This window comes from Oncorhynchus gorbuscha, linkage group LG01 (genome assembly GCF_021184085.1).
Source record: "Oncorhynchus gorbuscha isolate QuinsamMale2020 ecotype Even-year linkage group LG01, OgorEven_v1.0, whole genome shotgun sequence".
Lineage (NCBI taxonomy): Eukaryota > Metazoa > Chordata > Actinopteri > Salmoniformes > Salmonidae > Oncorhynchus > Oncorhynchus gorbuscha.
This window is the reverse complement of record NC_060173.1, coordinates 112,027,073-112,052,242: the sequence shown is the minus strand read 5'-3', so window position 1 is coordinate 112,052,242 and position 25,170 is coordinate 112,027,073. Positions and strand designations below refer to the sequence as shown.

Below are 25,170 nucleotides of genomic sequence, written 5' to 3'. Positions count from 1 at the left end.
CCAGACCAGCTTAGTGGGGGAAACGGAGGGGGTAGGTTGGGAAGGTCTCCCCCAGGCCAGCTTAGTGGGAGAAACAGGGTAGGTTGGGAAGGTCTCCCCCAGACCAGCTTAGTGGGGGAAACGGTAGGTTGGGAAGGTCTTCCCCAGGCCAGCTTAGTGGGGGAATCGGGGAAGTTGGGCAGGTTTTCCCCAGGCCAGCTTCGTGGGGGAAACAGGGGGTAGGTTGGGAAGGTCTCCCCCAGGCCAGCTTCGTGGGGGAACTGGGTAAGTTGGGAAGGTCTCCACCAGGCCAGCTTAGTGGGGGAATCGGGGAAGTTGGGCAGGTTTTCCCCAGGCCAGCTTCGTGGGGGAAACAGGATAGGTTGGGAGGGTCTCCCCCAGACCAGCTTAGTGGGAGAAACATGGGGAAGTTGGGCAGGTTTTCCCCAGGCCAGCTTTGTGGGGCAACTGGTTAAATTGGGAGGGTCTCCCCCAGGCCAGCTTAGTGGGGGAATCGGGGAAGTTGGGCAGGTTTTCCCCAGGCCAGCTTCGTGGGGGAACTGGGTAAGTTGGGAGGGTCTCCCCCAGGCCAGCTTAGTGGGGGAATCGGGGAAGTTGGGCAGGTTTTCCCCAGGCCAGCTTCGTGGGGGAAACAGGGTAGGTTGGTAGGGTCTCCCCCAGGCCAGCTTCATGGGGGAAACAGGGGGAAGTTGGGCAGGTTTTCCCCAGACCAGCTTCGTGGGGGAAACAGGGTAGGTTGGGGGGGGTCTCCCCAAGATAGATAGAAATACCTCTGACTGTTACTTGTGTGGCTGAGTTGTCATTAATGATTATCCATTCCATTCATGACATCTAACTCCCGACCATTGATTGCCCGTCTCTTTCCTCCCAGGAAAGTGGTTGATGCCAATCAAAGGGAGCGCTGGGTCACTAACAACACCTACTGGGAGCTTCGCAAATCCCCCGGCTTCATCAACATGGAAAACCCTAATCTATGGTAGCATATGGATCGCTATGCACACCATATCATCATCGCTGACAAAGGCTTTTATCTATGCACAATGAGGTTTTCAAATGAATATCTCATTGACAAAATGACAGTGTGGAAGGATACAAGAGCTGAGATGAGTTGATGACTTACCATCGCCCTATTCAGCCGGCCAGTCACCCATTCAAGCATCTTCTTGGATCCCCCTCATTGAGCTTGGTGCGGAGGCTGGGTTGTCAGGGCAACAATCTTACCATGTAGATCTATCCTAAGTCGTTTTGTGTTTGTCCTTGCCTTAAATGTCATCTATCCACACCACACATTTTAAAGCTTTTAGTGAAACCCACTTGAGTTCTGATAGCGGTTTGATTTAGACTAGTGATGGTAATGAAAGCGGTTTGATTTAGACTAGTGATGGTAATGAAAGCGGTTTGATTTAGACTAGTGATGGTAATGAAAGCGGTTTGATTTAGACTAGTGATGGTAATGAAAGCGGTTTGATTTAGACTAGTGATGGTAATGAAAGCGGTTTGATTTAGACTAGTGATGGTACTGAAAGCGGTTTGATTTAGACTAGTGATGGTAATGAAAGCGGTTTGATTTAGACTAGTGATGGTAATGAAAGCGGTTTGATTTAGACTAGTGATGGTAATGAAAGCGGTTTGATTTAGACTAGTGTTTGGATTAGGCCTTTGACCAACTACTAATGTATGTGTCATGCATGTTTAGAGTCCAGCTTTCATTGGCATATCCTATATAGACTAACATTATTTGTTTTAAAAACAAAAATAAAATAAAGAAGTCTGAAGTTTTTGTAAAATATCTTCAACAACATAGAATTGAGTGAAAATGTATCTAATATACAATATTGGAAGATTGCTCTTATTTATTTTTTTAATTAGCCATTGGCATTAGTTCAGTCTGAATCATAGCTGTATTCTCTATTGGGTCACACATTCTTTGTGAAAGTTAGAGATTCTCCAGTAGTTTTGTATAGTTTTCAGCCAGTAGTTCTAAAAGTAGCACTCAGGAGCCAAAAAAAGAGGAAAATTGTGTACTACATCACGTATGTGCAGATTTGTGCACCACATCATTGCTGTCTCTCTCTCTCTCTGCTGTGTGTGCATGATGTGCCTCTTGTTAGCTGTCACTCAAATGGTTGAAGCTCATTGGTTGAACTCAAATTTCTAGGGGGCTGGACCACGTGGGGGGAAATGGTGCAACTCAGCTTCCAGAAAAACAGTTACTTTCAAACTAGGGATTGTGTGTCTAATTGAGGTAAAACCATAATTCTGCTCATAGATTAAGCATGTATGAACTATACATTAGCCCCGTTTATACCTGCCACTTACATGCGTCCTTCGTCCTGATCTTGCCAGTATACAATTGTAAGATCTGATCAAACTCAGTTCACAACGTGTCTTTTTTTATTGATCTACACCTCTCTAAAAATGTGGCACAATCAGAATGAGGACAAGAACAGAACAAAGGGCGCATGTTATTAACAGGTATAAACATGGCTATTGACACATCTAGCCCAAAGCGAGAGGTTTAAAAAATATATTTTTTTAAACGTATTTGTCGGGAAAGTTCCGGAACATGTCTTTAATTTGTTTTAATCACTGGTATTGGTGAAGGAAATTGCTGTATGCCGAGATGTTTTCTCAGCAACTCCCAAAGACAAAAGCCCTTGAGTTGAGACGTTTAGTTCCAGCTTGGCTAGTTGAGGGAGACTGGCCCAACAGCTGATACATAAGCACTGGAAAGTGACATCCTTTTTCGAGCCTTCATGCAGCACACCCCCCTTGTCACTCACCACAACTGTTTAAGTTACAGACAAATACTTCCTTGTAATTAACTTTTACATGTATAGACAATTCTGCTTTCTGTTATTCAGCTCACACAAAAAAATATTTTTGAAAGTTTAAGAAAGAAAAAAAAGGTATGAATATAATTGGAATGTTCTTTAATTTCCTGTAATACAATTGATCTGTGTTGTTGTCTGAGTGTTATAGTGAGAATCCTAGCCTGCAGTAGAACTATAAAGTCATGCCAGCACCCAAGACATCTGATATGGTGATATGAAGACATACCTACTGGCCGTGTGCCCATCCCTTCTAAATAATCTATTTCAACCCGGGTCACTTGTCTGGATACATAGTTACACCGACTCATCTTTGATACAGCTCTATGTATAAATAATGTGGTAGCTGGTTGGCTCGTTAGTGTATTTCCTTTTCACGTTATTTTTCCAACTAAGCCCCTCAGTGAAATGACAAGCGTAGTGAAAGTGGAGTAGTAGTCCTGCTGTCCTGTAGCAGTATAGAGGTCAACGTGACCTCTACTGGGAACCACGTGACCTCTACTGGGAACCACGTGACCTCTACTGGGAACCACATGATCATTGGAGTGTCACAACTACACCAGACTGACTGACTAGATACCCCCACTTATACAACTACACCAGACTGACTGACTAGATACCCCCACTTATACAACTACACCAGACTGACTGACTAGATACCCCCACTTATACAACTACACCAGACTGACTGACTAGATACCCCCACTTATACAACTACACCAGACTGACTGACTAGATACCCCCACATACAAGTGTATTGTAAAACACAAGGGATGCCTATTTGCCAGTTCTTTGACAATACATAACAGATTCCCATAAACATATTAATTTGTGTTATGTAAAAGAGGCCAAGGGCCAAAATGATTTTACAACGTTCAGAATTATTTTTGCTTTTGCAAATCCTTTAACGTGGCAAAATGTTGATGTTAAAGCCAAAGACAAGTGTTTTTTTTTTCATTATAGAAAAAAATATAAACTCATTCTAGTTATGGTGTTTTCATTATGTAGTTACCGCACAGAGAAAAGGCTATTATATTTGATTATCCTTTAAACAAGTGTCCAGTTCCTAGAATTTACTGCTATGATGTTGTCCTTAACCATTCACCAATACAATTTTAAAAGGATTAGATTTTTACTGCCAAATAACTTTAATGTATATTTGATGTCCCCTTCCCTCTTGTCACCGTGTGTAGCAGTCCATACACAATGGTTCAGTGAGTTAATTACCACAGGATCTGCAACGATACATTATACATTTGGATTATATTTGATTTATTCTTTGTTTTGTTCTAGAGAAGCTGGAAATTGAAACGAGGAAAGTGGTCCTACGTTAGAAATATATAGAATGGAAACGTTCAACTATAAAGTCTTCACTATTATTTTCGTGTGTAATGTCCAGTACTGAAGATTAAGACAGAAAAACGATAGATATGACTACATCATCATATTGCAGCCATGTATTCAGAAATCTAATTTGTTTGTCCACTGTCAATTCCACTTGATGTGCCTTAATACATTTTATTAACGCCTCGCATACAATGTTGATAAGAAACCACATACAAGTCAGATAAGGAAACCATTTCAAATCCAATCAACCACTTTCCCCACTTGAGTATTGTTCCCCAAATTGTATTATGTACTGAATAATGTTGGGGAATAGAAGTGCTCGGAATGTGTCTGAAATCTTGGTACGATGTAGGCATTTCCCATAAATCTAGAGATTCTAATTTTCTGTGCAGTCAACTCCACTCATTTGTGATCACTGTTATTGTCAGTATCATACGGTCAGCCCAGTACTCTACTGCACTACATGTAAACAGCAGAATATTCCTGTCTCCTCTTTTGGATTGGATTGATGTAAAGACTTTACTATCAACATCAACATAATACTTAGTTCATCGGGATATTTGAGGAGGATCATGTAGTCTGATGTTCTAGATGAATACATTGTTTTCAGAGAGAGAGAGAGACCTTGTAGAAAATAACTAAGACTTGTTTCATCAGAGTAGAACGATGAAACGTCCTGAGTAGTTAATGGGTTACAATGTTTATGTATCTGCATGTTTAAATGACACAGCCTGCCAATGAATGTTGCAAATGCCTTATGAAAGATTTTTATTTCCTCTATTGGACTTTTTCTTTTGAGTTTCGAACTGACATGTAAACATTACACACTGTGTCAGCTGAGTTCTTTAAGTCCATTTACTAATGGGTTCCTTCTAAAGTGCAATTGTCTTAAGTACATATCTTTCCATGACCACTGTACACTGCTGCTATCATAGTGCTTGTTCTAATACAAAATAAATACAACCGAGGAGTCTGCCACACACTGTGCTGCCTTGAGTGTTGACCCTCCAAACTCAGCCAAGCATTACTGAGGTTAGTGTAGTAGTTTTCAGCCAAGCATTACTGAGGTTGGTGAAGTAGTTTCAGCCAAGCATTACTGAGGTTAGTGTAGTAGTTTCAGCCAAGCATTACTGAGGTTAGTGTAGTAGTTTTCAGCCAAGCATTACTGAGGTTAGTGTAGTAGTTTTCAGCCAAGCATTACTGAGGTTAGTGTAGTAGTTTTCAGCCAAGCATTACTGAGGTTAGTGTAGTAGTTTTCAGCCAAGCATTACTGAGGTTAGTGTTGTAGTTTCAGCCAAGCATTACTGAGGTTAGTGTAGTAGTTTCAGCCAAGCATTACTGAGGTTAGTGTAGTAGTTTCAGCCAAGCATTACTGAGGTTAGTGTAGTAGTTTTCAGCCAAGCATTACTGAGGTTAGTGTAGTAGTTTTCAGCCAAGCATTACTGAGGTTAGTGTAGTAGTTTTCAGCCAAGCATTACTGAGGTTAGTGTAGTAGTTTTCAGCCAAGCATTACTGAGGTTAGTGTAGTAGTTTTCAGCCAAGCATTACTGAGGTTGGTGTAGTAGTTTCAGCCAAGCATTACTGAGGTTAGTGTAGTAGTTACTAGAATAGTTATTGTAATATCATCATACTCTCCTGCACAGTAGATCGCAGTAATGGACTGGGTTTCCAGTGACTCAAAAACAAGTGAAGGAAATATTGCACCGGATTGCAAGAATATTTTGTGGGCTATTTGGGTTTTTTCATCAGTGCTGCTGCTGACATCTTGACCCATACCAAGAGACTGTAGAGAGAACTGAATTATTAGTCACAGAAACCAAAATACAGAGTTCACTGTGTTCACTCTCCTACAAATCAGGCTAGTCTATATAGTCAGTCTACAGTAGTGGTTCAAATCTGAGGTTAAAAAAATATGTATATATTTTTTTCATGATTGTTTAAAAAGGGGACAAATTTAGAATGAGATCAATGTCAAATAGATTTATTTAACATGTCTGTCCCACTTCACATGTAATAGTGTATTAATGTGGTCAGGTACACAGCACACGTTTGGGATGAGTCTACCAAAAACATTACATACAATACACACCTTGTTAAAGGAAACCAAAATGGGATTAAACCACCCAATCAAGGCTTTGTGACAAACTCAGGACAAGGTGGAATCCGGTAGTAAATACCATCCCGTCATTAGCATAGCATTTCAACCAGCACAATCACAAAGCCTTCAAAACACACACACACACACACACACACACACACACACACACACACACACACACACACACACAGCAAAATGACTTCATACACACCTGACATAACTAGGCTACATTACAGGTAGACTGAGAAAGATGACATCACCAATCACAACAATCTTAGACATCAACATCAAAGCTACAAAGATTCCAATTATTGTCTCTTTGTAGAGCGAAGACAACAAAATGGCGGCCTTGAAGTCTAAGACAGGAGTTGTCCCGATGTTTCCGAGTATGTAATCTTGCTACCATTAAATTAAATATACATTTTACAAAAAGAAATACTAATATAATTTTCATTGTCTAGACATGTAGATTTATATAATCTCATATGATGTAAGCACAATTCAACCTAAACAAGCCAAATGTTATATTTTCTAATTAATTTGTATTTTTTATTTAACTAGGCAAGTCAGTTAAGAACACATTCTTATTTACAATGATGGCCAAACTAACCCGGGCGACGCTGCGCCAATATCGCGCCGCTCTATGGGACTCCCAATCACGGCCGGTTGTGATACAGCCTGGAATCAAACCAGGGTCTGTAGTGACGCCCCTAGCACTGAGATGCAGTGCCTTTGACCGCTGCGCCACTCCGGAGCCCAATTGAGCAGTTGTTTTTGTTTTGACACTAAACTAAAACCTGCTGTTGGTCTTGTTCTCTGTTAAGACATGTGGTAGTTACACAAAACAAGAGTCCTGTTTGACGGAATCAAATACAATGAAAAATAAACTAATATAATGGTGTTAACCAAAGCTCAAACTTTAAAATCAAACTAAAAGTTATGATAGACTATGGCATTAATATACACTATGGAAAAGTGTTTCACAGTAATGTAATTGAATATTGACTTGGCAAAGATGAATAATAACCAATTAAATCAAACAAAATACCAATGTGTAATGAATATTTAGTTTGTTCCTACTTCATTTCTGCTTCGTTTAGAAAATATCCCTATGTGAAAAACGAGGGTCAGACTTACGTTAGTGTTAGGGTTAGGGTTATCAAATTCATTGATAAATTCCTTTTTTATCATAGGCTTATGAGTAAACGAGGCAAAACGAGTTCTCTCATTAATTTTGTTCAGTGCAAATTGTTTTACATTTACCATTAAATACACCATTGCGTGTTTAGAAAAACAACAACAATGGGATAGGGTGGAGACTGTTCTCAACATGTCAACAATGGGATAGGGTGGAGACTGTTCTCAACATGTCAACAATGGGATAGGGTGGAGACTGTTCTCAACATGTCAACAATGGGATAGGGTGGAGACTGTTCTCAACATCTCAACAATGGGATAGGGTGGAGACTGTTCTCAACATGTCAACAATGGGATAGGGTGGAGACTGTTCTCAACATGTCAACAATGGGATAGGGTGGAGACTGTTCTCTACATTATGGAAGCAAGGCCTTTCAAGACTTGTGTCCATTCTATTCCCTTGTCCTTCCACAGTACATCAACTCCACAGGATTAGCTTTCACTGTGTACCGATCTTTTTCTTAACCTAATTTTAAAATGGCTGACAGACACCACAGGTGATGAACTGTGTTTCCTGTCACTGTAAAAAAAACACAAACTAGGTAGATTTGTCTGAATGGCATGATTTCTATTGATACTGCCATCAATATTCACCAATTCCACACCAAGTGAACACTGGGGTAAGGAGTGAAAACAGTGGTAGATGGAGGATTAGCGACACCTTTCAGTTGAGATTAAATATGTTTTTCCTTTAAAAAAAAACCATCTGTGCCGTTTACTACGATCGCTCATTTGATGGAAGCCATGATCTTGATGTACTGGAGAGCGTTGTGTGCGGCGTCGTTATGTGCGTTGCCGCAGGAGATGCCTGTTCCGTGGCATACGGCGACGGGTGAGGTGGACAGCTCTGCCAAGCACTGGTACTGCCCGTTCACTGTCAGCTCATCTGCCAAGCAAAAGACAGACACACTGTACAATAGCAACTGGAATTAGGCCCCCGTTTAGCCATTCTTGAAAACGAGACAAATGTTCACATCTGATTGATTTCAGTCAAATGAAGAGATGAACTCTACTCACCAATGTCAAAGTATGTGACTTCAAAGCCCTGCTCTTGGGACAGCTCCAGCATCATCTGGATGTAGTCTGTGTTGGGAATACTGAGTGGGTTCCTTCTTAGGAGAGACATCTTCTCTGCCGAGGAGTTACGCAAGTTCTCCAATCGGACACCGGGCTTTGGGATCTGGAATGAGTTGGTCAAACAATACACATTACATACATTCTAGATGACAAAATGTCCTAAATATACGTTTTATTATTCTTGGTGAAGAGGCCAAAGAGAGGAAATATTCTACATACCCATGTGATTTCAGGACAACCAGACACATTTAGAAGTTTTGCTAACATCTTCTCAGCACCTGCCTTTTTAGCCACCTTCTTGGAATTTCCCGTCGCTATCGGTTACAACGTGGATGACATACAGCACTATGAATGACTCAATTGAACACTTCCCGAAGGTAAAAACAACACCTCTAATATGTCATTTCAATGCAATGATAAAACATTTATAAAGAACAACAGTGGAAACACCATACCGGTCTCTGTGAGCGACTCCATTCTGCAGGTAACCGTGAACTCTCTCTTGTGAGGTGGGCCTGCCTCTGTGAAAACAGTGTATTCAGGGAGGCGCCATCCCTGCTGCAGGGCCAGCTCCTTTGGGGAGGAATCCATATTAGCAAAGATGTGAAAACAAGCAATCTATTCATTATCATGTGTGTGGACTATTTTTCATCTCATACCCTGAAGAGACTCATTGACAACACAAATGTGAAATGTGATGCATGGCTGTAATCGTCGTAACAGTGCACAACCCAATTGTCTTAACAAAAGGGCAATAATAAAAACACCTGCAGTTTCCCCACTGAGTTGGGTTGGTCGTTAGGCTTCGCTGGGTTTCCATTACTCTCCTTCTTTATGTGAAGGCTGCAGTAGGGGAAATCAGACGTAAAAATTGGATGTTACTGGTGGCCATAATGGTTGCAAATGCTACTTGTTTTCATGAATGCTACTTGTTTTCATGAATGCTCACTACTTGTTTTCATGAATGCTACTTGTTTTCATGAATGCTACTTGTTTTCATGAATGCTCATGTCAGATATCGTCCATGTTAACTCACGGTGTTCCGGGGTCTATTTCCAGAAGGTTCAGGGCAGACTCAGCGGCTTTGTGTTTGGCGGCTTTTTTACTGGCTCCTTGACCTGGGACACAACAACCGAATGACATTATGCAAAGTATTGAAAACGAGGCAGACACTATAACGGTGGTTTATACAAGCCCCCTAATCCTCTAGCTACTGTAAAAAATAGTGTAACGTACGTGACTAGTGATGACTAGATGACTCACTCACCTGTGCAGGACAGATCTCCTATTGTAACGTTGAAGATGAAGCTGGGTTGGTGCGCCTCCCCTTCGGCCTTTTCCATCACGTACACGGGAAGGTTACCCGTTTTTGTTCCATATTCATGTAGAACTTGTATGGGTGTTTTACCAGGGCACGGTGCATGTGGTTGTTGAATACTCGAGCTGTGTTAAAAGGCACGATGAACAGTCATTAGTGTCACTGTATTAGATTGAATGGTATAGCTGTGTTTGTTGTATTATTTAGCAACCAATGACAGTACAGTGTGCGAGAAGCACAGTATGGCTAGCTAGTTGGGCATTGCTATTAATAACAATTATACCAGGTAGCTATCTAGGGTTAGTGTACTAGCTAACGTCGAGCATCAAATGGATGTAGTAGCATGACAGACCTCGTGTTGTTAGTGTGCGTGGTCCTTATAAGTGTAGGTTGAAATCCGTCTTGAGACATGGCTAACAATATCTACTTAATAAAACTGTTGGGTATATTGATCAAAATCTCGTCGGCAACTTCCGGGTCACGGAATTTCAGAAATCTTCAAAATAAGAGTCCCCTACGTAGTAATAGCAGAAAAATGTCAATAACCCTAAACATTTTGTTCAGGAAATTCTACCCGGAAGTTGCTTAGCAAATGATCTGCTCTACATTCACAGTGTAAACCTTTCCAGGGTGTGTTATGCCCAGGCAGTGTATGGCCAGATTTCAATACAACTGATAGTAGAAATGAGGGGCATTTCTGCAGAAAGCATCGGCCAACACCTTGTTGGTTCCGATTAACAGAGCAGAACATGTAACATATCTGAGAATTCAAAAAAGCTCTCAACATTCAGGCTTTTATGTAACCAATGTCCCACAGACTTTGCTTGTAAAAATGGCTATGCATCAAATGACCTAGAAGCTTTACTCTACCTTGTATTTATATAAATGTAGCTTATATTTAGCTTATTTCCTGCAATTCTACACGTTTTGTCATGGGGTGCCGAGAAAACTTTCCTATTTTAAAGCAAATTTTCTTGAAATTCTATACATTTTGCCATGTCTGTTTATTCATGTGATATTTAGGTGACTCAAACATTACAACAAAATCTATTTTAAATCTAACTAAAAAAATGTTAGCTGACATGGGCTAGTTGATCTGGAACTTTCTGACAAGTTATAAAAAAAAACTCCATAAGGCAATGTTTTCCAAACTTGGTCCTGGTGACCCCAAATGGTGCATGTTTAGTTGTTTTTTTTTTTTGCCCTAGCACTACACAGCTGATTCAAATAATAATATAATAATAATAATATATGCATTTAGCTATCCACAGTCATGATTCAAATAATCAAAACTTGATGAGTTTATTACTATTTAGTTATTTTTTATTTATTTTTAAATGTAGTGGGTAGATCAGCTTTAATTTGTAGAGAGATTATGGCTTCCATCAATTAGTTCATTATTTGAAAAAAGGACCATATGCATTTCAGGTAAAAGAACAACCCAATGTTGATCTCCCAAGACAAATGATCTAGCAACAGCAAGGTAGCTAAATGTCCTGGAATGTTTTGACTTTCGACCTGTCCCCAAACTAATACAATTGGTTGAGGGACTGATTTAGACCTGGGACACCAGGTGTGTACAATTGATTATCAGGTTGAATAGAAGACCGATTTAGGAAAACCCTAGGATAAGATACACAAGGTTGTAAGCCACTAGATAAGATACACGAGGTTGTAAACCACTAGATAAGATACACAAGGTTGTACGCCACTAGAGGGTGTTACTAAGATAAGATACACGAGGCTGTAAGCCACTAGATAAGATACACGAGGTTGTAAACCACTAGATAAGATACACAAGGTTGTAAGCCACTAGAGGGTGTTACTAAGATAAGATACATGAGGCTGTAAGCCACTAGATAAGATACACGAGGTTGTAAGCCACTAGAGGGTGTTACTAAGATAAGATACTTAGGTAAGCTACTAGGCCAGGGGTAGGCAACCCTGTTGCTGGAGTGCTGCAGAGGTACTGGAGGATTTTGTTCCAACTACGTGAAACACATGACCAGCTGAGCTAATTGATCAGTTCAGTGATTAAACTCAATACACCTGGTCTTTCAGGTCTGTTCAATCAAAAACATTACGTGCATGCGACACTTCAGGACCCGGAGTTGCCTACACCATGCACTAGGCCATATAATCATCCAGGAATACATCTCGAGCAAACTGGAATTCAATTAAAACCGTGATAGGATCTGTAAGAACCAAGAAACACTTTTAAGCTTAGCACCAGTCATGTACTTAACATACAATGACATATTAAAAACATAGTGATTTCTCAATGTGATTCACTTTATAATATTCTTTATATTGTATAGTAATTATCTTTAGTTTAGATTTTTCCCTGATCTAGTTATAATTTTGTAACATAATTTTAACATTTTGCACTATGAATATACAAATATCGTTTTAACGCAGAGTTTTATTTTGAAGGCAAAATCGGAAAACCGCAAGTCTTAATATTGCTGCCGGGATGATAATGTGCGTCACGCTAATGGTATATTGTACAAGTGTATTTGTCTGTTGCAGAAACCGGCGGATTTAGCTGGGTGAATTGCCGATTTCACCAGTTGACAACTTGATCAACAACAACCGGTTCACCCGGACAAATAGGTATTTTTCTTCTGCAGTTGTAGGTCAGATAATAGGTTAATACTGTCATCTACTGGTTAATGAGGAGCACGAGATTACATTTCCTAGAAAGAGATTGCAGCTTTATTCCTACAATATCATTGTTTTAATCAGTGGTGTAAATAATTTAAGTAAAAAATACGTTAAAGTACTACTTAAGTCATTTTTGAGGGGTATCTTTACTATCCTATTTATATTTTTGACTACTTTTAATTTTACTTCACTACATTCCCAATGGTAAAATATACTTTACATACATTTTCCCTGACATGCAAAGTACTCCTTACATGTTGGGTGTCATTGTAGGCAACTGAGTTTCCCAGACTATGGAGATGTGAGAGTTTTAATTTCCCTTGTCCAAGTCAGTATGTCACTCAAAGCACAAAACTCTTTCAAATACCATTAATATAGTTAAAATGGGTAGTTTACGTGGGCAGTAACATTCCGTGCATAAAACCTGTTCTTGACCTATACATTTTGTGTATTTATTTAACCAGGCAAGTCAGTTAAGAACAAATTCTTATTAACAATGAAGTCAATACCCCGGAAGACGCTGGACCAGTTGTGCACCGCCCTATGGGACTCCCAATCACGGCCGGTTATGATACAGCCTGGAATCAAACCAAGGTCTGTAGTGACACCTCTATGACTGAGATGCAGTGCCTTAGACCACTGAGCCCCTCGGGAACCAATAGGCCTACACATGATTGGCCTATACATGCCTTTGTGTTCTCTAGGCAGGGGGTTTTGAAGGACATGCCAGAGCAGGTGGGGAAGCTGACTGTCCTCCTGATGGATGAATGGCGGCCCCACCAGCACAGCTGCCGTGCGGTGCGATATCTAGATAGTTTCTCCAACATGGTCAGGTGAAGGGAACCTCTGTCTCTTTGTTAGGTCATCATGTCTCTGTTTCACAGCTGTTGGACGAGGCAGAGCTGAGTCCGGCAGCAGCTACAACCAACTGGAGATGGAGTGGATGCATTATGCCCCACTGCTAGCAGTGGTGTACTTTGGAAGGAAGGGAAGTAGTGTGCATTTTATTTTTATTTTTTTACAGCACATCTAGGTTACACTACAAATGGTCCAAAAAACAATGTATAGCTTTACCTGGACAACTTTGTTATTACACTGTTGTAGATCACTTTTATGTGGGACTGTCAAATTGGAATAAGGTCCTATGACATCGAGGTGATTCCTAGTGCCCACTTCACTCTGATTACAGAATGCTGATGCAGCACCTCAGATCTGAAATCAGTTCTTTGGTGACCCTCCACACCAAGGCTCTGGAGGGAGAGAGGGGCTGTGCAGAGGACAGACGTAGTATGAAACAAGAAACAGCTGGTGGCTTCCTGCTGGAGAAGGATAATGGCTTCCTCCAGAGCTCGTTCTGCACGTTCAAGGTGAATTAGCCACCTGTTGGCACATAGCACCAGTCAGAACTTGGTGTTTCACGTTTTGTGCTGTGAAATATACTGCAAATTAAGTTTGAATTATTGTGGTAATAAAAACATGTTTTTTTTTCTTCCCCCTACTGCTCTAGGACAGTAGCTTTGAGGTGAAGCGTAGAGAACAGCTAGAAAGAGGAGCAGGAGAGGGATCCCATGATGCATTGTAAGGTTATTCAACTATTAAAACTATTGAGTTTATTCACAGTTGGGAAAGTACAGTTATTATACAGTTCTGGAGTTTCAGTGTTGACGTTTAAAAATAAAATAAAAAAAGTTGTTTCTCAGCCCTGACAGCAAGTTGAACAAAAGTTATCAGGAAAAGAATAACCAAAGAATGGCCTTTGATATAGAAATGGAAGACCTCTTGTGTTCTTGCTACCAATTGTTAACCTGATTTTGACTTATAGGTGGTTTGGACAATAGGATAGTTTACCTCTGAAGTTACTGAGTGTGTGGGGCTTTCTAGGTACTAGCTGGTGATCTGATAGAGGATGTAACCTTCAGTTTGTTGAGAACAGCTCTCCACCAGACACAACAGGAACTGGACATAGTTGTTACGATACGGGTATTCTATGTATCCTCTTCATACAAAGCAAGTGTCATGGGAGTCTCTACTCAAACCTGGAGTTTCAGCCATCATTAGCAGGTTAGAGCAATCTTCTTCTTGTGACAGACCTGTCATATGTCTGACTTTGAGAAAAACGCACACCGGCTTGGGCCAAGACGCATGTCACGCAAGAAGCAAGAGAGCCATAGTGCAACTTATGACCGCACCAATAAATGTTTGAACGTCACTTTGTTTTATTCTTGATATGTCAAAGAATTTGTCTTAAATGTGTTGTATGACATGCCATGTTGTGCCAAGGAGTACACTGATGTGCTGTAACAGCAACCGCAACAAACGTATCAACATTGAATGAAAATTGCCTTTATTGATTTAGGAAGATGCATAATAAGTGCTTTTCAGTTATCTTGTTATTGCTTCTTCTTTACACCATTAAAAAAATAGTATTTAAAGATGCAATATGCAGAAATCACTCTGCCATTTCCTGGTTGCTAAAATTCTAATAGTTCGCCTAATTTCAGTGTGACAAAACAAGCAAGTATAGTGTAGAGCGTCATTGTACCATTTAAACTGCTGTGAAATATATTTTCCATAACCAATAATATTGTATTTTCAGGTGTATGAAACTGGTGTACAAAACAGATGTAAACAAAAAAAATTAAGTAGAGTTAAATAGTCCACATAGAACCGATCTACTGCTTCATAGACTTGCTTTCAATGAGAATGACAGATCTATAACTCAAATTCCATGTGACTTTGGCCAAAAGGTTTCATATTGAAGCATTAAAAACATTTCCTATAATTTTCTATTTACAGTTTTTTGGATATATTTCTACTGAATTTCATTTTTTTATACAGTACCTGTCAAAAGTTTGGACACACCTACTCGTGTGCAAAGCTGTCGTCAAGGAAAAGGGTGGCTACTTTGAAGAATCTCAAATATATTTTGATTTGTTTAACACTTTTTTTGGTTACTACATGATTCCATATATGTTATTTTAACAGTTTTGATGTCTTCACTATTATTCTACAATGTAGAAAACAGTAAAAATAAAGAAAACCCTGGAATGACTTGGTGTGTCCAAACTTTTGACTAGTAGTGTAAATAAAACAGAGCGAGGTATAAAAAAAAACTGTAAACCTGCACCTTCTACCTGAGTGATCCCAGAGGGTGTATATATTGTTGGTGAGTCTACACATACAGTGTCTGAATCCGTCCCTGATTTGGTGGGAAAGTATAAGGACCAGATTTAAACCCCTCTGCTCTAGTGCTCTCAAGCCAATATTTCTGGCTCATGTAGTCTGGGAGGAGGGTCTTTTGGGATGGGAAAGACCAGCCTCCTCCTGAGTGAGTATGCAGGCTGGGGCATCTGCTTCCTGGTGCCATGGTTATCACTCTTACTGCTGACATCATCGTTTACCTTGGTCAGGATGGACAGCAAGTCATACCCACTGGACAGAGAAAGAACAATGAGAGGAAATTCAATCTGATAATGATTTACCAACCATACGCTGACATCTGCATGTCACAGTCCAGTGTTTACTGATGTTTTCAAAGAGGATTTCAGAATGACACAATATAAAGAAAACAAGCACATCTGAGCACTAACCTGGGAGCCATGTTGATGAGGTTCTGGCACTAACCTGGGAACCATGTCGATGAGGTTCTGGCACTAACCTGGGAGCCATGTTGATGAGTTTCTGGAACTAACCTGGGAACCATGTTGATGAGGTTCTGGCACTAACCTGGGAGCCATGTTGATGAGGTTCTGGCACTAACCTGGGAACCATGTCGATGAGGTTCTGGCACTAACCTGGGAGCCATGTTGATGAGGTTCTGGCACTAACCTGGGAACCATGTCGATGAGGTTCTGGCACTAACCTGGGAGCCATGTTGATGAGGTTCTGGCACTAACCTGGGAACCATGTCGATGAGGTTCTGGCACTAACCTGGGAGCCATGTTGATGAGGTTCTGGCACTAACCTGGGAACCATGTCGATGAGGTTCTGGCACTAACCTGGGAGCCATGTTGATGAGGTTCTGGCACTAACCTGGGAACCATGTCGATGAGGTTCTGGCACTAACCTGGGAGCCATGTTGATGAGGTTCTGGCACTAACCTGGGAACCATGTTGATGAGTTTCTGGAACTAACCTGGGAACCATGTTGATGAGGTTCTGGCACTAACCTGGGAACCATGTCGATGAGGTTCTGGCACTAACCTGGGAGCCATGTTGATGAGGTTCTGGCACTAACCTGGGAACCATGTTGATGAGTTTCTGGAACTAACCTGGGAACCATGTTGATGAGGTTCTGGCACAATGACTGGATGAACCAAGTGCCCTTACTTATGTCTCTGACAGAGGCAAAGTGAGGGACAGTGGCCATGCCCATAAGGAAGTCGCCATCAGAGGGAATGGAGTCTCTGGGTACCACTGCATCAGTGCAGATAGAGCTGGTGATAGTAGAGCCATCAGCGCCTGGGCAATCGGACTGAATGAACACTGGCTGTTGTTCCTTGATGCCCTGACAGGCCTGGATAAAGAACAGCTTGGGCTTCCCCCTCAGTGAGCTGCACTCCAGTCCAGTGAAGGGCTCTGTGAGCTCCCTGACTCTGACCTTCAGCCCGTCCACCCCATAAACACCTGCCTCCAGCCCGTGGCTCAGAACGCATCACACCAGGCAGTCCATCTGGCTGTGGTCACGGCTGCGGAGCTCCTCAACTCGAGACAGTAACTGCTCCCGGCTGCTGTCTGGCTCAATCTGCGTCTCAAAGCCCAGCCACTCAAACACACTCACCAAACTGCCTGAGACACAAACACATGGAGGTACATGGGGATTGAGATTTGGGCCTGATCCTACAAAACCAAACGACTTAAAAGTATTTGGTGTATTTGATGGTCCTTCTGTAGCTCAGTTGGTAGAGCATGGCGCTTGTAACGCCAGAGTAGTGGGTTCGATTCCCGGGACCACCCATACGTAGAATGCATGCACACATGACTGTAAGTCGCTTTGGATAAAAGCATCTGCTAAATGGCATATTATTATTTTTATATTATAGTATTTCACTATAAGAATAACATGTACAGTTGAAGTCGGACGGTTTACATACACCTTAGCCAATTTACATTTAAACTCAGTTTTTCACAATTCCTGATTTAATCATAGTAAAAATTCCCTGTTTTAGGTCAGTGAGGATCACTTTATTTTAAGAATGTGAAATGTCAGAATAATAGTAGAGAGAATTATTTATTTCAGCTTTTATTTATTTCATCACATTTCCAGTGGGTCAGAAGTCTACATACACTCAATTAGTATTTGGTAGCATTGCCTTTAAATGGTTTAACTTGGGTCAAACGTTTTGGGTAGCCTTCCACAAGCTTCCCACAATAAATTGGGTGAATTTTGGCCCATTCCTCCTGACAGAGCTGGTGTAACTGAGTCAGTTTGGTAGGCCTCCTTGTTCGCACACGTTTTTTCAGTTCTGCCCACACATATTCGATGGGATTGAGGTCAGAGCTTTGTGATGGCCACTCCAATACCTTGACTTTGTTGTCCTTAAGCCATTTTGCCACAACTTTGGAAGTATACTCAGGGTCATTGTCCATTTGGAAGACCCATGCGACCAATCTTTAACTTCCTGAATGATGTCTTGAGATGTTGCTTCAATATATCCACATTATTTTACATTTACATTACATTTACATTTACATTTAAGTCATTTAGCAGATGCTCTTATCCAGAGCGACTTACAAATTGGTGCATTCACCTTATGACATCCAGTGGGACAGTCACTTAACAATAGTGCATCTAAAACTTAAGGGGGGTGAGAGGGATTACACATTATTTTCCTTCCTCATGATGAGATCTATTTTGTGAAGTGCAATAGTCCCTCCTGCAACAAAGCAGCCCGACAACATGATGCTGCCACCCCAGTGCTTCACAGTTGGGATGGTGTTCTTTGGCTTGCAAGCCTCCCCCTTTTTCCTCCAAACATAACGATGGTCATTATGGCCAAACAGTTCTATTTTTGTTTCATCAGACCAGAGGACATTTCTCCAAAAAGTACGATCTTTGTCCGCTTCTGCAGTTGCAAACCGTAGTCTGGCTTTTTTATGGCGGTTTTGGAGCAGTTGCTTCTTCCTTGCTGGGCGGCCTTTCAGGTTATGTCGATATAGGCCTCGTTTTACTGTGGATATAGACACTTTTGTACCTGTTTCCTCCAGCATCTTCACAATGTCCTTTGTTGTTTTTCTGGGGTTGATTTGCACTTTTTGTACCAAAGTACGTTCATCTCTAGGAGACAGAACGCGTCTCCTTCCTGAGCGGTATGACGGCTGCATGGTCCCATGGTGTTTATACGTGCGTACTATTGTTTGTACAGATGAACGTGGTACCTTCAGGCATTTTGGAAATTGCTCTTAAGAATGAAAAAGACTTGTGGAGGTCTTCAATTGTTTTCTGAGGTCTTGGCTGATTTCTTTTGATTTTCCCATGATGTCAAACAAAGAGGCACTGAGTTTGAAGTTAGGCCTTGCAATACATCCACAGGTACACCTCCAATTGACTGAAATGATGTCAATTAGCCTATCAGAAGCTTCTAAAGCCATGATGTCATTTTCTGGAATTTTCCAAGCTGTTTAAAGGCACAGTCAACTTAGTGTAGGGTCATTTCTGACCCACTGGAATTGTGATACAATGAATTATAAGTGAAATAATCTGTCCGTAAACAATTGTTGGAAAAATTACTTGTGTTATGCACAAAGTAGATGTCCTAACCAACTTGCCAAAACGATAATTTGTTAACAAGATATTTGTGGAGTGGTTGAAAAACGAGTTAAGCGTTCCGACTTCCTCTGTAACAAATATCTACTATAATATATCTACAAATATCTTACTTTCATCAACCTGTGTTCCCTCTCTATTGTTTAGGGGTTTTGGAGAATTTCTGAAGTTGTAGTTGTTAATTATCAGACAGTAACCTCTCTTCCTTCCTGTCATAGCGTATTCTCCCACTTCCTACAGAAAGAAAACATGCATAAATAATTCACAAATCCAGTTAAGGACAGCATCATCCATAATCCCCAAAACTGCGACTGTACTTCAAATAATCTATACAATACCCAGTCAGTTTTCAGTAAAAGCATGGACTGACAAGACTTTGTCAATGCTCATTTAAAAAAAGGTTAGTATCATGAGAGACCTCTTTTGTGGTGTTTCCTGTCTGACGATTTGCAGGGTCAAAGTTCTTAGTGTCCACGTGAGGGTATGGATGAAACATGCTGATTCCCTATGGGAGAGAAGACATGGATCAGGTAAGAATGAATCAATGATATGGCTAACATTTAACAGTGTTGCCGATGAACCAACAGAGAGAGTAGGAGAGAGGGGACAGTCTACAGGCCCCTTTTGAATGCTGAACAAAAATATGAAACGCAAAAATGCAACAATTTAAACGATTTTACTGAGTTACAGTTCAGTTAAGTCAATTGAAATACATGTATTAGGCCCTAAACTATGGATTTCACATGATTGGGCAGGGGCACAGCCAGGAGCCAGACCCACCCAATCAGAATGTGTTTTCCCCCACAAAAGGGCTTCATTAAAGGCAGAAATACTCCTCCGTTTCATCAGCTGTCCGGATGGCTGGTCTCAGATGATCCCGTAGGTGAAGAAGCCGGATGTGGAGGTCCTGGGCTGATGTGGTCTGCGATTGTGAGGCTGGTAGAACGTACTGCCAAATTCTCTAAGATGGCGTTAGAGGCGGCTTATAGTAGAGAAATGAACATTGAAATTCCCCGGCAACATCTCTGGTGGACATTCCTGCAGTCAGCATGCCAATTGCACGCTCCCTAAAAACTTGAGACATCTGTGGCATTGTGTTGTGTGACAAAACTTCACATTTTTAGAGTGGCCTTTTATTGTCCCCATCACAAGGTACACCTGTACTTGCTGTTTAATCAGTTTATTGATATGATGCACCAGTCAGGTGGATGGATTATTTTGGCAAAGGCTCACTAACAGGGATGTCAACAACTTTCTGCACAAAATTTGAGAGAAAAAAAAGCTTTTTGTGTCTTTGGAACATTTCTGGGATCTTTTATTTTAGCTCATGAAACCAACACTTTACATGTTGCTTTTATATATATTTTTTCAGTGTAGATTGGCATTCTAAATGATATGAACTGACCTTGGCCGAGAGCAGCATCGTTGTCTCCACTGGTACTTAGGAGACCCAGCCTATGTGAAAGTACTGCATCCGCTGTATCTGAGACCCTCCGAACATCTGGTGTGTGAGCAGACCAAGATGACACAACAAAGGTTTTGTGAGTTCTGCACTGTACTCCAATACAGAGAAAATGTGCTGAGCCACACCTTGTTTAGTGTGGGACTCAGCCAGAGAGGTGTCAGCTGGATTCAGAGTGGACACCTGTGGAAGGAAGTAGAGGGAATAATTAGTGACTACACAGACATGAGGGATGGCCGTAGCCTCTGATGTAAAGACACGTGGTGTGTCCGGTAGGTCCAATGCAGCGTAAATAAGTGTGTCTCAAAACCTGAACTGAACATTAGACACCAACCTCAGTTGAAGGCTGTGAACCTTAACATTAGACACTGACCTCAGTTGAAGGAGGTGAAGCTGAAGAGAAGTACGAAGAGGGCAAGAACATCGTGTCAGAATATCCACGTTGTTCGACTAAGACACACAACAGGAAAATAAATGGACACATGTTTTAGCAAATTAAATAAAAGGTTAAATGAAAAATAAATAAAAGGTTTGATAACATATTGAAGAAGATTTGACATCTACTGTAGTCATAGTCCCTACCTGATAGTCCACATGACACAGGTCTCCTTGGAAACATGGAGACAGCCTGATGGAATAGAATAGTCATGACATTCTGTGATGATAATCCAGACGGAAACTGAGAAATGTCCAAAAGGACTGGTGGATATCAAGATAATGTAAGAAATAAAGCATTTTCTGTTACCTGGTTTTCTGGAAGACATGCAGAAGAAGACCTTGGTCTTAACAATCCCACCCCTGTTTTTTGGGTTACTGGCCCTGTTTGAATATAGCATTGCATAACTCATCTGAGTCATACTACTGTGCTAAATCATTGACAGGCATACACAGGCAATGAATAGGTTTCTTCAGCCAGTCAGTAATTTACTAAGGAAATGAATATGTTAAGTCACCCACAGAAACTGAAAGTGAAAGTGAAAGTTGTTTTAAACTGGTTGATTCTTGTTTTCAACATGGGGCAGACACTTCCAAACATACTTTCAACAATGTTTAGTTTAATGACGCTCAAAATATCAATTTTCTCCATTTCCAGGAATACTTGCAAGGTAGTCTGAAAGAATAGAGCAAAATGTGTAATGTCAGTTGGTCCTTCAAGATGAAGCATTCTCTCTAATCATATTTCACTAAATAATATAAGTTACTACCCTATTCTGGACGACACGTGTTGAATTTCAGACTGTTCTGACGTACTCACCACGTTGCCCTCCAGTTTCCTACGAGGGAGTATGTTAACCAATAGGAACTTAATCTCTCTCAACTCGTCTTCAGTGGTGTTCTCTGATAGGTCATACAGCAGTTTTCTGCAGATGGTGGATTACAATGACTTTTCAGAAAACATCCTATTACACTTCAGTATTCTGTATGTGAGGAAACAGTAACACAACAACATGAGTGTTTACATTTGTGTTATAAACTTCTACTTGTCGCTATTCATTTGTGGGTAAAGCTGTTGTATGTAATTCAGATGTGGTAAATGAGGCCAATACAGTGGTGTAAAGTACTTAAGTAAAAAATACTTTAAAGTACTACTTAAGTCGTTTTGGGGGGGTATCTGTACTTTACTATTTATATTTTTTGCCAACTTTTACTTTTACTTCATTTACATTCCTAAAAAAAATAATGTACATTTTACTCCATACATTTTCCCTGACACCCAAAAGTACTCGTTACAATTTGAATGTTTAGCAGGACAGGTAAATGGGTCAATTCGCGTACTTAGCAAGAGAACGTCCCTGGTCATCCTTACTGCCTCTGATCGGACAAACTCACTAAACACAAATGCTTCGTTTTCACATGATGTTTGAGTCTCCCTCTGGCTGTCAGAAATAAATACAAAATAAGGAAACGGTGCCGTCTGGTTTGCTTAATGTAAGGAATTTGATGTATAGCATTTACTTTTACTCAAGTATGACAATTGAGTACTTTTTTCTACCACTGTACTTCAGTACATTTAAAACCAGATACTTTTAGACTTTTACTCAAGTAGTATTTTACTGAATTACTTTCACTTTTCACTTATTTAAGGCATCTTTACTTTTACTCAAGTGTGACAATTAAGTACTTTTTCTACCTCTGGCCTGTATATTCACCTATAAGGAGAGATGAGGCTACTGGTTGTTGGAAGCTGGTTGTTGAGGCCAAGCTCTCGCATCAAGCTGTGGCGCTGGATGGTACATAATAAATCGGCAAGCAAGTAAGGCTGATCGGCGGGTTAACAGTTCTCGGTCCGCCAGAAGAGAGAAGAGTTGACTTGCTGTGGGCACTGAGCTACAGTCTTTCTCAAGCAGATCTTTGCAAAGAAATGCAAGTGCTTGTACTTCTTCACTGCTCAGGGCTTGTTCCACCTGCAACAGCAGCCTGTGGAAATCCATCTCCTGTTACAAAACCAATATAATGAAAACAAACATGATCACTATGTTTGATATTTATACTATAAATACATGTTGTTAATTTACAATCTCAGCACATGGTAATAATATGTTGTCAGTTGAAAATATCTTTCAAGTGTGTAGTAAATATAGGCCTATGAATAGACCTCTTGAATAGTCTAGCAACTTTCAACCAGGGGGCTGGAGACCCAAACCAGGGAGCTGGGGATCCCTAGGTACCTCACTTTCAACCAGGGGGCTGGAGACCCAAACCAGGGAGCTGGGGATCCCTAGGTACCTCACTTTCAACCAGGGGGCTGGAGACCCAAACCAGGGAGCTGGGGATCCCTAGGTACCTCACTTTCAACCAGGGGGCTGGAGACCCAAACCAGGGAGCTGGGGATCCCTAGGTACCTCACTTTCAACCAGGGGGCTGGAGACCCAAACCAGGGTGCTGGGGACCCCTAGGTACCTCACTTTCAACCAGGGGGCTGGGTATGGGGGCAAAAATCACCTCACTCTATAGAAGAGCAGGTGCTTAAGACATTTTGTCAAATATTAGGCTCACATCATTAAATATAATTGTAATATAGGTGTATATATATATATATATTTACTGTCAATTCGAACAAATTTTCCACCCCCCCACAAAAAAAAATTAAAAAAAGGAAAAGTGTCCTACCATTAGGTAACCTGTGCGCTCGATGTTTTAAATGTGCGTCAGATATCTCACATCCACATAGGCCGGCCTATACGTTTAGAGGGGTAACAAAGTAGGCTTACAGGAATATCAATGTTTTTCAACGATCCGGTATTCTTCACGATGACAACCACAAGTCATTTTAGTTGATCAACAACTTGAAGTCCTTCGGAATGTCAGGTACTGTAGGCTACAAAGTGGCCAGAACACAAGTACAGAACTCTCGCTTTCCTTACGCACATTTCCAAATAGAAAGGTACATTTCTTGAAAAAAATATGTGCGCTTGCTCTCATGGCTGTTTCAAACTCATCAAAGACACACTCTTTCTTGTCCACTTACCCTCCGCCTTAATGCTTTGGGGGAATCCCAGCGGCAATATTTTAATCGTCGGTCCAAATGATTAGCTAAACAAGGGAAGTGTGCAACGTAAACCCCTCAGCCCTAGTTTTTAATGGCGTTTGCGAGTGTACAATTATGTTCATTTCGGGACCTGAAACGCAGCCAAAAACTTTAAAACCTCAAAGTCAACGTACAAGTGGAAGTACAGACGAAGGTAAATAAGTTACAAATTGTGCTACTAATGCACAAACACGTATCGTAAAAGTCATTTGTTTTTGTTTGGTCAGTTTTTGGAAATTGTAGAAATAAAACATTTTCCTTCCAGCTAGGCAGGCTAACATTAGTTAGCTAATTAATTTGCTAGCTATCATACAGCAGACGTATATTAATAATTATATATTTAATGTAAGTAGACATGCAATCATAATTGAGTGTAGCGCATATAAAGCACCCACAAGCTACCGGTGGCTGAAAACACTAGTGGTCGGCTCGCATATCAGAAGAGACGAATCTATTTATACAAATATTTAAAAAATTAAGATATGAATAATCAAAATATTTAAATTAATAGAATTAACTAATTCAAAGAACGAAAAAAAATGTATAGGCCTAAATGCTCAGGCGCAAACACCTTAGTTCTGACTGTCTGCTCAGACTAACAGTCTCACCTGCTGTTCCTGTCAATCAGACACAACAGTGTCAACCAATGAACCAAAGATGCGTGAGGGATGGCGGAGCCAACTCACTTCCAGTCACACACTTAGCAGCCGAGGAAAGATAGCTTTCCAGTGAGTCGGAAGCACAGTAGCATTTGGATGCATTTTAATAATGTAGACAATATTAGAGCACAGTGTAGAATTTCCCAAAATGAAATCTCATATAAAGCAGATTCTATGCACAACCTACACCGGCATGTGCGAATTGTGCACCCAACTGTGAAGC

At 40.8% G+C, this 25,170-nt stretch overlaps 2 protein-coding genes and 1 pseudogene across 3 annotated transcripts in view; 1 reads left to right on the top strand and 2 right to left on the bottom strand.

Moving 5' to 3' along the window:
• LOC124006702 (oxysterol-binding protein-related protein 6-like) overlaps positions 1-5,160 on the top strand; it is an 88,922-nt gene extending 83,762 nt beyond the window's left edge. For both annotated transcript variants that reach the window (XM_046317987.1, XM_046317163.1), the window contains exon 22: positions 872-5,160. In XM_046317987.1, the coding sequence (XP_046173943.1) occupies positions 872-980 (109 nt within the window). In that variant the 3' untranslated portion in view covers positions 981-5,160. The remainder of the gene's footprint in view (positions 1-871) is intronic.
• A 3,011-nt stretch (positions 5,161-8,171) lies between these two features.
• On the bottom strand, positions 8,172-10,394 carry LOC124009132 (interferon-inducible double-stranded RNA-dependent protein kinase activator A homolog). Its single transcript, XM_046321053.1, has 8 exons — positions 10,221-10,394; positions 9,818-9,993; positions 9,587-9,668; positions 9,318-9,393; positions 9,006-9,123; positions 8,770-8,864; positions 8,491-8,653; positions 8,172-8,359 (listed from the first exon to the last, which is right to left on the bottom strand). Exons 1-8 carry the CDS (start codon positions 10,277-10,279, stop codon positions 8,202-8,204), a joined length of 927 nt encoding a protein of 308 aa, XP_046177009.1. The 5' UTR covers positions 10,280-10,394; the 3' UTR covers positions 8,172-8,201.
• Positions 10,395-15,484: 5,090 nt separating this feature from the next.
• LOC124008349 lies at positions 15,485-24,862 on the bottom strand (annotated as a pseudogene).
• Positions 24,863-25,170: the final 308 nt, after the last annotated feature.

Bases quoted from the DNA above. Each gene is read 5' to 3' on its own strand.
- LOC124009132 (XM_046321053.1), bottom strand. From the start codon at position 10,279: ATGTCTCAAGACGGATTTCAACCTACACTTATAAGGACCACGCACACT. The intron at 9,394-9,586 runs GTGAGTTAACAT...CCCCTACTGCAG, and splicing joins GAAATAGACCCCGGAACACC to CCTTCACATAAAGAAGGAGA. The intron at 8,360-8,490 runs GTGAGTAGAGTT...TTTGCTTGGCAG, and splicing joins AGTCACATACTTTGACATTG to ATGAGCTGACAGTGAACGGG.